General features: G+C 37.0%; 1 protein-coding gene across 3 annotated transcripts in view; it reads left to right on the top strand.

Moving 5' to 3' along the window:
* Window positions 1-11,577, top strand: part of LOC140166594 (isoleucine--tRNA ligase, mitochondrial-like) — a 66,001-nt gene extending 54,424 nt beyond the window's left edge. For all 3 annotated transcript variants that reach the window (XM_072190094.1, XM_072190096.1, XM_072190095.1), the window contains 7 exons: window positions 2,508-2,622; window positions 5,158-5,283; window positions 5,867-6,105; window positions 7,280-7,428; window positions 8,423-8,613; window positions 10,495-10,636; window positions 11,102-11,577. In XM_072190094.1, coding sequence (XP_072046195.1) covers window positions 2,508-2,622; window positions 5,158-5,283; window positions 5,867-6,105; window positions 7,280-7,428; window positions 8,423-8,613; window positions 10,495-10,636; window positions 11,102-11,247 — 1,108 coding nt within the window. In that variant the 3' untranslated portion in view covers window positions 11,248-11,577. The remainder of the gene's footprint in view (window positions 1-2,507; window positions 2,623-5,157; window positions 5,284-5,866; window positions 6,106-7,279; window positions 7,429-8,422; window positions 8,614-10,494; window positions 10,637-11,101) is intronic.
* Window positions 11,578-16,045: the final 4,468 nt, after the last annotated feature.

Below are 16,045 nucleotides of genomic sequence, written 5' to 3' on the forward strand. Positions count from 1 at the left end.
CACCATATAAGTAAGAGTTAACCCTTAAGACCTATTACCTATACCTAGAGAGAGGACCAGTATGGTGCATGGTTCCAGACATCCCTACTCACTAGTATTGCATTACTTGATAGAGCACCATATAAGTAAGAGTTAACCCTTAAGACCTATTACCTATACCTAGAGAGAGGACCAGTATGGTGCATGGTTCCAGACATCCCTACTCACTAGTATTGCATTACTTGATAGAGCACCATATAAGTAAGAGTTAACCCTTAAGACCTATTACCTATACCTAGAGAGAGGACCAGTATGGTACATGGTTCCAGACATCCCTACTCACTAGTATTGCATTACTTGATAGAGCACCATATAAGTAAGAGTTAACCATAAGACCTATTACCTATACCTAGAGAGAGGACCAGTATGGTGCATGGTTCCAGACATCCCTACTCACTAGTATTGCATTACTTGATAGAGCACCATATAAGTAAGAGTGAACCCTTAAGACCTATTACCTATACCTAGAGAGAGAGGACCAGTATGGTACATGGTTCCAGACATCCCTACTCACTAGTATTGCATTACTTGATAGAGCACCATATAAGTAAGAGTTAACCATAAGACCTATTACCTATACCTAGAGAGAGAGGACCAGTATGGTGCATGGTTCCAGACATCCCTACTCACTAGTATTGCATTACTTGATAGAGCACCATATAAGTAAGAGTGAACCCTTAAGACCTATTACCTATACCTAGAGAGAGAGGACCAGTATGGTACATGGTTCCAGACATCCCTACTCACTAGTATTGCATTACTTGATAGAGCACCATATAAGTAAGAGTTAACCCTTAAGACCTATTACCTATACCTAGAGAGAGAGAGGACCAGTATGGTGCATGGTTCCAGACATCCCTACTCACTAGTATTGCATTACTTGATAGAGCACCATATAAGTAAGAGTTAACCCTTAAGACCTATTACCTATACCTAGAGAGAGGACCAGTATGGTGCATGGTTCCAGACATCCCTACTCACTAGTATTGCATTACTTGATAGAGCACCATATAAGTAAGAGTTAACCCTTAAGACCTATTACCTATACCTAGAGAGAGAGGACCAGTATGGTGCATGGTTCCAGACATCTCTACTCACTAGCATTGCGTTACTTGATAGAGCACCATATAAGTAAGAATTACATTAATAAACACCAGAGGCATACATGTACAATCAGTGGGGGCTTTCCCTGGCTCATAATACAGGGACAAAATTAACCAAAAATGCACATCTTCCTTTGGCCTGGATTTAGGCCATAACTGTCCTAATATTAACCCATTTTAGCACAGAAATTGCACATTTTTATACACTTCACGCTTGTTTGTGGTAACATCATTTGAGTAGCAGGTCAGCTGTACAATTTGGACATTTTTAGACCTATTGTAAGATCTCCTCAAACAAATTTTCTCACAATTCTAATTTTCACGCACTCGCAATGTCCATTGATACTAAAGTACACTAAATTACTAGGTAAGAATGAAAGTAGTTGTGACTGTTTAAACCCTCTGGATCTAGGGTGAAACAAATCTAAAGATTTAGGCAACACAACAAAATGGCCTATTCTATTTAGAATCCACACTACCCTTGTGGAAGATTTTGGAAATATCTGCCACAGCAGGAGTATGAATTTCAAATTGAATGAGCGCATTGGGCAGCTCCATTTGAATTTCATACACCCTCTGAGAAATATTCAACCAGAATCTTCCCCTGAGGGAGAGTGAGTTTCAAATTGAGCTGCTAATGTGTTAATTCCATTTGAAAATCATACTCCTCCTGTGGAAGATATTTCCAAAATCTTCCACATGGGTAGTGTGGCTTTTAAATGGAATAGCCTAATGTATGTTTCCATAAGCGCCAACAACATTCAATTGTACAAATACCGTAAAACCCTGTCTACAAGCATATAGAGTTCTTCTGATGAAAGCTACATTAATCAAGGATTAATCAATGGAGTTTGAGCAAATAAATTACGGATCCAAGCATGTACAACCAAGTATTATTTTAAGATCAATCTTTTGTATTGGTATATTTACGCTTGCTTCGAATTAATTTAGCTTTAATAAAAAACACTATATATGCTTGTAGACGGGGTTTTACGGTATTCTAAGATTGAGAAATTGCAATTTTCATTTAATTTTTCACAAAATTATAAAACAACAATGGCTTTCACTATCAGAAAGAATCCTGTGTATTTTTGCAATAATTGTTATGTAATTAATTTTGTAAGTATGGTAATGATTTTATGTGTTATTATATTTTGTAAAAATGATTGCAATTTGACCTTTAGGCCATGATGTTATTTTAGAATAAATTGAAATTGAATTATAACCTCTTATCCAAAATCAAGGAAAAAAATAAAGTGGATTTCTGAGTTTAAAAAAACCCTCATCAATCAACTAAAACAAATCCTACAGGTACAGCTGTGCAGTGATTTCTTATTATAATAATATTTCTGTCATTTGTTTCAGATCTCTTTTAATACATGGGTTTACCCTTGATGGTGAAGGCAAGAAAATGTCCAAGTCATTAGGCAACGTCATTGATCCAGATGTCATAGTCAATGGTCGTAAGGCGTCTAAGAAGGTAAGGCTATCATGGTAACAGATTCAGACTCCCTTCCCTTCTAAGTCATTAGGCAACGTGATTGACCCAGATGTCATAGTCTTGAGACTTTATTGAACAGGCCTATAACCATGATAACAACATATAATACTGCGAAGTAGTTAACCCATAGAAAGTGACACAGATCGACCTATAGCAGCCATGGCACGTTGTTAGGGGTACTAATCGATCAGCAACTTATTTGAATTTATTTAAATGAAACGCCTAAATAAAGGTGGGTGGTAAATAATTGTACATCGACATTGCTTTTGTGTGCGTAGTACAACTCAAGCACACCTTGGGTTGTATTAGAACAAAAGGTACCTCTCGCGTGTGTAGGCGCTTTCACGTGACTTACGTTTCATCACTTATTGACAGTAGCCTGCCTATTATAGCGTTAATACGCTGTCAGGTCAGTTACCGATTTAATGGCTTAATGGCGGAAGCACTTTGTCCAGAACAATAGGTACCTCTCGATGAATAGCGTTTCGGTAAATCAAATCAGCACAAAGGAACAATGCATTACGTAATCTATTGCCACTCTATGTTTATTAAAAGCTCTTTGTACACATGTATCAATCAGACAGTTCTTTGTGTTCTATGGCTCTTTTTTCACATTAAATCTATGGTATAAGAGTAGACAAGTTGAAAAAGTCCACAATATCCAGGTGACTCAGTGTCATTATGTTGGAAATATCTGAATTTGTGGTAGTGATATGACTATAGTCAAAAACAGAATTAAGACGACTTATTTGCATCTGACATCATCTGTCAATCAAACTTGGGTTTGTTTACGAGTGTCATGATGATAGATTTTCTGAACGCGGGGATAAACAGCATGCCTTACGGTTAATTTTTACATCTTCGAATATACAAACCGACAAAGTTAGATGTTAGCAATAGGAAACTTTTTTTCCTGAAGGTACCAATGCCAAGAAAAGTTGCTTTATGCCTTGTAAAATTTTTCTCCCATTGGCACCAGATGAATCAACCTTCGTTTTATGCGCTAGTACTACTAGTAACCAATCAAGGGCCATGTGGAGTTTGATTGACAGTGACGTCAGACACAAACTAGTCTTTTAATTCTGTCTTCGATTATAGAGAGCTCAAAATGTCAGATATTTGCTTCAGGCAACAAAAAAATAACAACAAACCTGTCCAATGGTTGCATATTTTTCAATAAATCATCTTAAATTTGCAGTTATTAGTGGTGCAAATGGTGGGTCAAAAACTGCCAATGTGTGTTGATCAGAAGGGTTGTACAGCATATCTAAATTCCAGAATTTGCAAAATGCGTGGCATGAGCATTTTGCTTGAGCCTGGTCCCATCAGGACAAAAGAGTGTGTCCACCCGGAACGACTGGTTGAACAAACAAAACATGTTTTGCTGTGAATATCACAGGGCCAGATAACAGTGAGAGTCATATATATCGTTACGAACACGGCAGAGTGCCAAATACGCAAAATTGCTGTTCTGAGTAAACGGCATTTGAAAATCTTGGTAACATTCCATTGGTCATTCTAAAAATTGAGAACATTCGTGAGCACTCATTTAAAATGTAGCCTATATTATAGAAGTGAATGTCCACCAATTATTTGCAATACTTGCATGTTCTGAAACAATGGATATATCCCTGAAAACAGATGTTTACAGCTATTCGGCTTTATGCTATATCCAATAAGTGTCAACCGCTGCGCAAAGAGTTACATACGTGGACGAATCCGCATTCAACTACATGTAAACTATAGCACCCATCCATGATTTGGTGATTTTATGTAAAAATTACTGATTGTCCTAAGGCTATAGATTCTAAACTTGGTATAAAAGTTATAAGTAGTCATCCCCATAATATTTAGTGAAAACTGCGGTTGAAATCAAGGATTTTAGAGTAGAAATAGTAATATTGGCCTGTATTTCGTGTATAATTTTCTGTGATTTCTCAATTTTGCGACGGTGCTCTGGCATAATTACGCCATAGAGATATTGTGTGGGGAATGTTTGTACTTATTTTGGTATCACTGGATAGAAGATACATATAGCTACCTATTGGTATCAAATATAATAGTATATGACATGTAATATAGAAAATTCAGAGTTTCCAGCTATACTATACAATAGCTCAACATGATTTGTACAGCGAAGTATACAATTCGTCTTTTGGTCAAATTCATTAATCGCAATTATGCGTGATTCGTCGAAATCACAATTTCAATATCTAAGACGGGAGACGGGAAGTAAGATTTATTATTAATTTTTGGTGGAAATGAAAGATCGTCTGAAACATAATCAAAAGCATACAATAACTCAATAACTCTACTTAGGTCCCATCTCTGGTGTCAGGTATACATAACATCCTATTGCAAAACATACAAACAAGTAGAATTTTGTAATAACCAAAATATAGTTGGAGCCTTTAGTTCTAATTCTGTCATTGTTTTTTGTTCTGATACTCAGTTTTACATTTGAGTTAATTACATGATCTTTGAGTAATTAACCTGATTTTTATCTCATTTTAGAACAAAAAAGAAGAGCCTGCATACGGAGCAGATGTGCTAAGATGGAGGATGGCTGAATCTGACTGGCAAAACAGGGTTTACATGAGTGATAGTCACCTCAATGTGGCTCAACAACATGTACAGAAGGTAACAATGAAATGATGAATAGGGAACAGTGTGGCACTCTGGTTAAGATCTTCACTTTTGGTGTGTGAGGTCCCAGGTTCAAAATCTCTCCAGGACCAAAAAAAAATCCACTCTCCCCATGGCTCATCTGGAAAAAGCAGGGTAGATACATTTGTACGATGACCCATGATAGAGACCTCGTTATAGTCAGTTCTGATAAGTTGTTGTCCACACTTGCTCTTTCTGTAAATATTCCCCAACCCATATTGTCACCTCCTTCATCAGGTCACTTGGCCTGATTGAAGTTGCGTTAGCATTATTTCCCCGATTTCAGCTGTAATGCCTACATGTGCTTGACATAAATAAAGTTTAATATGTAGTTAAGTATTGCACTGCATCTCATTGACCATGACAGCTCTGTAGGTGCAGTACCCTAATCAGAGTACATCTTGAGTAACCTTCACAGCCAGATTGAGTTTTTACACAAGAGAACTTTGGACTAAAGAGACAAAGCAGCTCTACTTAGTCACGGATTGTTATTGTATTCTTAAAAATAAAAAAATAAATTGTTGCTGATTAAAAATCATAATGTGGTTATTTTCAGATTCGTAACACTGCTCGCTATCTCCTAGGCAACCTGTATGACTTTGATGCGACCTCTGAACTTCAACCTCACAATGACCTGCTACCATTAGACCAGTACTTATTACATCATCTTTTCAAATATGGGCAAGAGGTGAAGGAAGCTTATGAGAAATATGAATTTGACAAAGTCACACAGAAAGCTGTTGACTTGGTCAATAACAAGATTTCAGCATTCTACTTGGATACGGTGAAAGACAGGTAAGAATGAGGAATTCATTTGCGACAAGATTTGATTCACTTGGACTAATTTTGGAAATTTTGAATTATACTATGATCAGCTCGTAGGCGGGAATCAGTATTCGGTTTTTGTTACTGCTTACATCAATTAGTCCTAGCTTATGCTTGTGTAAATTCACAAATGTTTCAGTCATGCAATATCGAAAGCCCAGTTTATGTGGGAGCTGTGTCCAGGTGTGTGTACGCCATTCTTTATCAATCCACTATGTTTCAGTGATTCAGTGCCACATGGATTACTGTTGTACATCTTGGTATAGTGGCCTCACTCAGTTTCCCAGTTGTTCTCTCATCTTTTCTTGGGACCCCATCGGAAATAAGCTTGCCTTTTCTGCGGGCTTAATGGGTTATCCCGGCTTGTCATTTTTTTTTTTTTGTCCGTGTGCCTTGTTCCTAAATGGCTTTGTGGCTGATTAATTTAAGCTTTAAATAATTTGTCACATTGATGTACTTTGTAATGATTTTTCTGTCTCTATAATTTGTTTTTGTATTCTAATGATATTGCCTAATAAAAAACAAACAAACAAACAAACATATGAGTCACTCCTATTATGAACTGATCATAGTACATGTATGTAAATGTTAGAGCAAAAACAACAGGAAAAATTTATATTTCAAAATATAACTTCATTCACTACTATGTATGCGAGAGATAGATGTCACAAGTCCCCAACACTTTTTGAAATAAATGGAAAAAACTATTTTACGAAATGTAAAAATACAAAATGGTATGTGTAGCCCTATTTGTTTCAAACATGTGGACCAATTTATAGCATCACACATCATTGTATGTGGTCACAATGGTTCGTTATGTAAAAAAGCCAGTTTTAAAAGTGGCACATGGGTTCATAGGAGTTAACTTTACTTTAAAACAAACACATGGATAAGCCTGGTGTACTGTATTGTGTGAGAGTTGACTCCTATAATGTGAGTTGTTTTATTAGGGTTTGGTGCCAAGGGAGGATAAACACAAGATTTCTCTGTATTTGTTGAAAATGTTTAACTTATTCATAGAAAGGACATACAGAAATTTTTGCTGTACTTTGTTGAATAGAACAGTCCATATTATGTCACATGAAATTTGTTTTACCATTATAGTTATGTACATTCATTACTTGTATATTATTTTTCTTCACAGACTATACAATGAGCGTGCAGACTCTTCAGAGAGACGATCCTGTCAGACCACTTTACACCACACACTAGAGGTTCTCATGAGGTCATTGGCTCCTATTATACCACACCTAACAGAGGATGCATTCTTTCATAGGGGACTAGCTAATGAAAGTAAGTGAGATATGAAGTCACCAATGAGATTAGACCCAAATAAAGCTTCACTTCAGTCCCAATCCTGGACTTCCCCGTCCAAACTACCGCCAAACCCAATCCAACCCGAACGGAACATTTTAAGGGAAATCTGATGTACCTTGACCAGCAAGTTTTTTACTAGATCTGACCAGACCATCTCTTTTTGTCAATATCCTGGTATAGCTAGTCTAATTGTTGCAAATTTACGATTATTACATAGGAAAGTACAGAAATAGCATGGAGAGGAAACTAGCATATAGCTCTGGAATTTATCGGCAAAAACTCAATATTGTATGATAATCTGCATCTTCAAGCTAAAGCATTGTAAACAGAGCATGTAGCACTTGGCGAGCATTATCAACACCCATGCTGAGGTTGGCAAATAAGCTGTATTTTTGCTCAAAAGGGTACTGTAATTCACAATTTTCTTGTCTGCTATTTTGATCCCTTGGGTTACTGAATAAGTACCGCTAACTGCATTTGGGATTGTGATAGCCACTGTAAACATTGGCACTTTGAGACGAGACTAAACATGGATTGCAAATTGATGTGTTTACGTAGTATGTTTCATTGCCAGTAGTGTAGGGAGGGGGCAGGAGGTGAGACATGCCTTGGGCACTACCTTTTGGGGAGCACCAAATTGCCCTGGTTAAAAAAAAATTAGAGTCAACAAAGTGTGTTGAAAAATATTTGATCCCTCCCCCACCACCACTTCTTAGATTCTCGAGCGCACTGGGCAAAACAAATTGAGGTCAAGGAACTTGTTTACAAGTTTTAGGAGCCATTCTGTATCCTTGTCCCGGACACTACAACCCCTAGCTACGCTACTGATCATTGCAATCATTGTCAGGTCTGTGATGTTTACTTCATTTGCAACAAATTATGTGCAGTCAATATATCCAATATGTATCCATACTCCATTACATTGTGGTTTGTTATTAAAAGACATATCATTTGCTCTTTTTTTTTTCAGACTACACAAGTTTATTCAAATCTGGTTGGTTTAAATGTGAGCCAGAGTGGAATCAGCCATTACTAGCTGATGATTGGGACGCCCTCTGTAGTATACGCAACAGTTTTCATGACGTCATACAACCTGCACAGTGTAGGCAGTATGATTTAGTTATTACATCACAAGATGAAAAGTTACAGAGGATATTACAGGTAAGAGATTATAACTTGGATTGTTGTTACATCTTAATAAGGTATATTGCTGATCGAGATCGATGGGCAAACATGATGCATGCTGGGAATGAAAAGGGTATAGAAGCTATAGAATTTGTCACCCGATATCGTGTATTTGAACCCTTTACCTTCCCAGCATGCATCACTTTTGCCTATCGATCGATATCAGCAATATACCTCATTGACTCATATGACCACCGACCCCTGCACCCCTCCCACCCAAGACCAGCAGTGCTGGCATGAAGCACGATTTAAATCAAGTGGTTTTATGCAAAAATCATTTATTTAAATCAATTTTATTTTATCATTTTTGATCAACTGTTTTACTTCATTTCTAAAAATGCTTCTTCAACTTTTGGACACAATTAAAAATGCCTCTATGATGTCATTTTATCTATAGCTAAAAATTCATCTTCAAGGTGCAGAATTCAGCAGGATTCTTCCCTTGATTTTGGTTTTGAAATCTTGTTTTGAATTTAGTAAACACCTGATATGATTGCGCATATGTCCAGCATTCTACTGGTCTCTTTTGACTTTATTATGGGGTATAGCAGTTCAAATCAAATAAATCAATTTTTTTTTAAATCCCCAACCTTGCAAAAAAGTAACCAACACACACACCATCTGGTGAGACTGTCATCTGCACTATAGAAAAATTATTAAATTTGTGTACATCGTGGAACATTCAACTATGCTTGTTACTCCGCGACTAATCATGCTAATACACCAGCGTACAGCGCTACTCTACGCATCCATATTGCGAGGTTATTTGCGTACAACAATTACTATGCAAAGCCACGCAAAGAGTATGTTCCACGTTGTACACAAATTAAGTAATTGTTCTATAATTTTTATGGAAAAAAATGGATATAACTCTTAACCCTAAGATACAACCTATTATAAGTGTCTTACACAAATTCTAGACATTTTGTTGATTGATTCTCTCATTCAAGTTCATTTTATGTGCCATTTGCAGACCTCAATTTTGATTTAAACCCCATCACAATTGGACTTACGGTTCCAGAGATATGCTACATTCAAAATCGATATTAGGGACAAACAGTTCATTTAGCTTGGTCAAATCACAATTTATAGTTTATATTATGCCTGTATGACCAGTCATGCCTTAGACATATCGACATTACGAGTTTCTTTGAAGTTCAGGAAAGAGATTGCTTCTTGTCTCTTATCACACCGATTTAATTAATAATGATCTTTAGGTTCAATTCTCATGTTGATTTTGTAACTTCAATAAAAGTTCAAACTCTTTTATCCAGACCAGGTGGGAACAGGTATTGGGTGGATAAGTGATAGAAAAATCTAGATAAGTGAATTATATGTAATTTTGTAATCATTGAATGTTAGAAGTGCTGAAATTTAAGTAACAAGAAATAAAATCTTGTATAATCTTACAAAGCAAAACCATCAGCATGCATGCAACCCATATGATGTGATTTTGCAATCACCCCAACTCATATATAGGCACACTTTTATTGGCTGTGCCAGCAAACAACCTGTAGCTTTCGGTCGCTGATGGAGTGCTTGGCATGCAAGGGGTCAGGTCAAAACCTGTGGAAAAAAATCAAACTTCTTTGTTCATCTTCTCTCCTTTTTGTTCCTTCTCTCCTTTCTGATAGCAAGAACAGCAAAAAACCTGCTACAGGAAAGAACATGTTTTTTTGGCCTAACACTGCAAAAATGGTATTTTAGAATACCACACTGGTGTACACAGCCAAGAGATATCCTTTTTAAAGTAAAGTCTCGTGGCTTTCAAAAACTTTTTTTTCTTTGAAGATCATTCAATAAGGAAGGTTGGACTGTATACATAATTGCGGATTTGTTTATCTTTTATCTTATCAGAAAGTGCAATCAGAGGAAACATCATGTACATCTCATTTGAATGAACTCATGATGGCCGCCTTCACGACAGTAACCAAGGCAACACCAGCTACAGTAGATGGCAGCACAGATGTCCAAAAAGAAGTGCAACTTTGTCATCAAGGTCAAATTTTTATTTTTGTATTTATTTTGTATTTTCAATGTAATTCTTAAGAGCTTAATTTAATGCAACTGCCTCCGCTCAATTTTTTGGCGAAAATGAGATTTTGGTACCAAAAAAATATCTGAAAATAATGAGCTTTTCAATTCAGTGACAACAAAGACCAAAACATAGCCATATACTATTAGTTGAGGTTTGGGGGTGATATGGATTATAGCTAGTGCAGGAGTCATATCAGACTAGGGTGATAGCCTGAGCCTGATACGGTCTTTGAGACTAAACGTAATCTGTAGCACCCTCTAAACCGAATCTAATAACAATTTTATCATTCAGTTCAAATAATCTCACATAACAAAAAAAAATCATTCTGGTGCTTAATTCTTGGTTGAAACACTTTGTGTTAAATGACTGTTTCAACTTTAATTGCCATATAATATTTAATGTTGTCACCATGATTGTATTTTACAGATGGATCTATAGTCACGGCGCCATACACTCTACACATCATGCAAGGAAGTCATTTATTATGTGAAAGATGTAGGAAACAAACAGCAACAAATAGTAACCAACCATGTGATAGATGTCTACATGCAATGAGTGATGGTTGGCAATGACGACTGCTCAGGGGCTTTAAAAAACCATAATATACAATTTCTGTCAAATTTTAAATTCAATCAGTAATATTTAAATTTTGTTTATCTTTTACCAAAATGATAAAATGATATTTACTAGTAAAGAGTGTCCGGAAGGTTTTCTATCAATTAGTAATTTGTGCTTGGCAAAAGTAGTATATATGTTTGTTCAGCAGCTTGTATCAGTAATCAGTAATATAGTTGCTGAAACTCCAAATGTTTTTGTGGCTTTTCATCTTTTTCATCAAAAAACACCTAATTTTACGGTATTTCACCCATCACACAGTTAATACCAGGGCCACCAAGTTCCGGGGTGGGGGGGGGGGGGGGGTGGGTATGGCAAAGGGCAACATTGCATAATTGTCCTGCTGACAGGCCTGTCAATGGGTTATAATCACGTTGCCATTGCAAAATGGGCCAAAATTGTGACCTAAAACCTGGCAAAATGAAGATGACATTTTTGTCCTGGTATTTCAAACATTTTGTCGGGTATTGTGAGCATGGGACAATTCAGTACATAGTGTGCTATTCCAGGTGAAATCCATACACCCATATGGTAGAGGTAGACATGACCTTAATCTCCCATACAGGGAGTATGAATTTTAAACGGGGCTACCTGAATGAGTGACTCCATTTGAAATCTCTACCCCCTGTGTAGGAGGTAAAGGTCATGTCTTCCATAGGTGGTTCAACTGGAATAGTCCAATTCAGTACACAGAATGCATCTTTTTGCTAAAGCATCATAACATTTAGGCTGAACTCAAGAAGTTCAATGTAGCTTGTAGGATGTGTTGAATGTCCATATCAAATTTAAAAGATATATAACAGCTGTGCAAAACAACTTCTATAGAAAGTAATATGTATTTTTTCTCTTTCCATGATACACCTAGCCGCTAAAAACATTGAAGAAATCTTTGGAAAGAAGTCATGTTCTTTTTAAGGTGCTCTTATAGGAATTAAAATAATGCATTGGTAGCTTCACATTGGGATATTTCAGCTGAGATCCTTACACCCTCTATATGGATTACATAACCTTAATCTTCCACACGTGGTGTGAATTTCAAATGGGGTTACCTGAATTGGTGAAATCTACACCCTTTGTGAGGGAGATTCAGGTCATATCTTCCATAGGGGGTATGGATTTCAACTTGAATAGCCAATTGGATCAGTCAAGTTTGTATCTGAAAGAAAAACTAATACACAGTTCTTAAAAAAAGCTGTTGGGTCCCGCAAGTTGATAAAAAAGTGTGAAATGTAAACTGATATTAGTTACACATTAAATGTATAGTATTTTTGTTTCCAAAAATATACACCCATTTATGAAATTTAATGCAGAAAAAAACTGCATTTTTGCATGTGGATTTCAAGTACTCACATTTTCTTTAATCATTTTGTTGGACTTGCTTTCACAGGGAAGGTTATTGCTAAGTAACATTCAGAGTGATTTCTTAAATGTTTGCATCATTTTCTGAGAACGAGATGTGCAGGAGTTATGTAAATAATGGTTATTTTTATACACAATAAATGAACAAAATCCAAAGACTGTCTGGAAGTGTTTTATGTATGTGTGTCATTTATTTTGAGGCTAATGGTCCTCATTTTGGACGTATAGCATCCTTATGTCTTGTCTGAAATTATTCAGAAGAGGCTATGCAGTCATTATACTATGATCAGCTCATAAAAAAAAATCCGAAATTTACGCTCGTGTAAATTCACAAAAACGTGTGTCATTCACGCAATACGCAAAGCTCAATTCGCGTAGGTGCTGCGCCCAGCTGTATGTGCGCAATTCTATATCAATCCACGATGTTACGAGTCATGCCTATTTAAAGCTGATCAGAGTATATTTTTGTATGTATGTGTAGGATGTAAAAATATTACTACTAAAGTTGAGTTGAGTTCACTAGTAGTACTAGTGAACTCAACTTTGGTAGCAATGAATATTGGTTGAGGGACTTTCAGTGATCTGAAGGATGTTTATATTAAGGTTGGTCTTAAGCCTGGAATTATGAAAATTTTGGGCCACATAACTGCTAAATTGTTGGTCTAAATTATGTAAAAGTATACAGTACCAAAGACACAATGAATCCAGCTGTGAGGTCAGATTTGGGCAAAAATGCTCAGTTTTGGAGAAAATCCCTCAAAGACATTTTGTTTGACCCAAATTTTTTCGGGCAACATAACAAAAAAGTTCATCAGTAAATATGTTTTTTGTTTTAAATTTTAAAAACTAGATATAAATATCTAGGGCACATTTTTTTAATGTTTTTGAAATTTGACCAACTTTGAGAAATGTTCACCCAAAATGGTGAAAATGCTCAATTTTCAAAAAATGATTTTCGTTAAAATTTCAAATTTTTTTTCGGTGAAGTTGATCTTTCATCGGACTCTCCAAATCCAAATTTTCAAAGCATTCCATTAAATCATAATAAATCGTGAAGTCATAAATTCACTAATATCCATGTAATTTCTTATTCTTTACAAAAGGGGGGAGGGTTGGTGGTGGCCTCCCCTTCCGGACGACATAATTATACGTCACTGATTAAGGTTAAATACCACCAATTCTCTATTACACTCTTTCAATGGAAAAATGTGTCATTTTATAAAAGCACAATTTTCTCATACATGGAACTCGCACAGTGAGCAGGCATTATCAGTTTGCATAGCCAATAATGTGCTATTAATACAACAACAACAAAAGAGTACTCCTAATCCCAGGTGATTGTTACGGTATTTTTCTGTCAATTTATTAAAAAAACACATCTGTCAATAAAGTGGATCAGTGCAGAAAATGCCTGTTTCCTGGAGAAAGTGAGTGATAAGCAGCACCAATTTAGAAAGTGTCATCTGTGCGAGGATTTGAGTGATTGGTGAAAGCAGCACCAATTGTCATCTGTGCGAGGATTTTATAAGCAAAAGAGATATAAATTCAAGTGTACAGTGAGTTTTTGCAGGACAAGCGAATAAGGATATACATCAGTTGTCCAGAACATTGAGTGCGACAGAACTTTAGTACAAGAAGAAGAATGCCGGTTAAGTAGTAATTATTAATGTGATTATATTGTATGTGCATTTATAAATCATAGTTTACTTTTCATTAAAGATTCAAATATTGTTAACTTAATCAAACAGTGTGATAATGTTGTGCATTCGTGTGAGAACTGGGAAAATGTGATTTTGGCCTTGAGTCATTACGGCTCGTAACAACATGTTTTGGTGGATATACAGGCACATAGCTCAGGTAAACTAATAGATTCACTAAAATAAATGGGGGAGGGGGTATATTGCCTCGGGCATGAATACAGGAGGGGGTAGTTGGGGACATATGAAACACATGATTGTGATCTCCCCTCTGTTGTTGCAAACTTAGCCACTTTATGTTCTTTTCAGCTACTTTCTAGCTATTCGGGACAAAGGTCCCCGCAGCCGGATTGATGCTGCTGTTCGTATTGATTGATTGATTTTCATCATCATCAGTCGGCTGCGGAGTAGGCGACTACAAGCTTTCTCCAACTATTGCGATCTTGGGCAAGCGAAACAGCTTTATAAGAGTTGTTAAGGCTGGTGTTCAAGTTCCTCCATCTTTGAAATGGAGTACCGCTTTTTGGCTTCATCCCTTTCAAGTTTTAGTCTGATGGTTGAATCTGATACCCAACTTGGCAGTCCGCATAGCTTTTGCTTTCCAATAACTTTCTCATCAACTTCACGAACCGCTGTTTCAAAGGTCTCATACCTATCAGAGATGGGTGTGGCATCATCCATGCTCAAAACCTGGAATCTGTTTGATAGCTCCAGCTGAAATTCCTCCTTTGTATCAGGATCTTGCAACTTCTTCTAGTTGAATTTTGGTCTCTTGCAAGGTTTTCCTTTGCTTGTTCGCAGACTGGCAGCTAGACGGACGCTCACAATACGATGATCAGAGTCCACTTCTACTGAGTTGTATGCTCGACAGTTGCGGAGAGAATTTACCCACTTGCTGTTTATTAGAATGTGATCTTCATGTAACTGTGCATGGGTTGATCCAGCTGGATGGGTCCAAGTCCAGAGACGGTTCCTGGGTTGGGGGAATCTGATCTGGGCTGGTCTGAGATTGTACTCCTGGCAAGTGTTGACCAGGCGCTCACCATTGTCATTTGTTGAATCATGGTAGCAGTATGGACCAATGACCCAAGGATGAGAAAGATGACTATCTGCTCCTATTCTGGCATTAAACTCACCGAGGATGAGATGGATGTTGTGCCTTTTCATACCATCCAGGTGGTCAGATAGTGATGAATAGAATTCCTCCTTGTCAGAAGATGTTGAGCTCGCAGTGGGTGCATATACAACAGTGATGCTAAGCTGTGGGTTACCATGGAATGTTACAAATAGTATCCTCTCGGAAACAGCTTCAACACTCTTAAGACATCTGTGAATGTGCTTGGACATGACCAGACCCACTCCTCCATGTCTTTGCTTGGTAGCAGAACTGAATATTAACACCCAGTTCCTATCATCTGACCAAAGTTCGTCAGTTGGGCTTGGTGTAATGAGACGATGTTCTTGAATTCGCAATGTCAATAAAAAAAAAAAAAAAAAAAGAAAAAAAGCGCCGGGAATCATAGTGCGCCACGCACAGGCACAACGCCTAGACGTTGATCCACAAGCCTCAGCACACTTTACAGCACAGCCCATGAATAGCTGATGGATTTTCCCTTGTTGATTAACAGTACGGACATTATAAGTAGATATTACAAAAGGGTTTGAAGGTAGACAGGCGACAATAATCAGGGCCAACAGT

Source organism: Amphiura filiformis, chromosome 12, assembly GCF_039555335.1.
Source record: "Amphiura filiformis chromosome 12, Afil_fr2py, whole genome shotgun sequence".
Taxonomy (NCBI): domain Eukaryota; kingdom Metazoa; phylum Echinodermata; class Ophiuroidea; order Amphilepidida; family Amphiuridae; genus Amphiura; species Amphiura filiformis.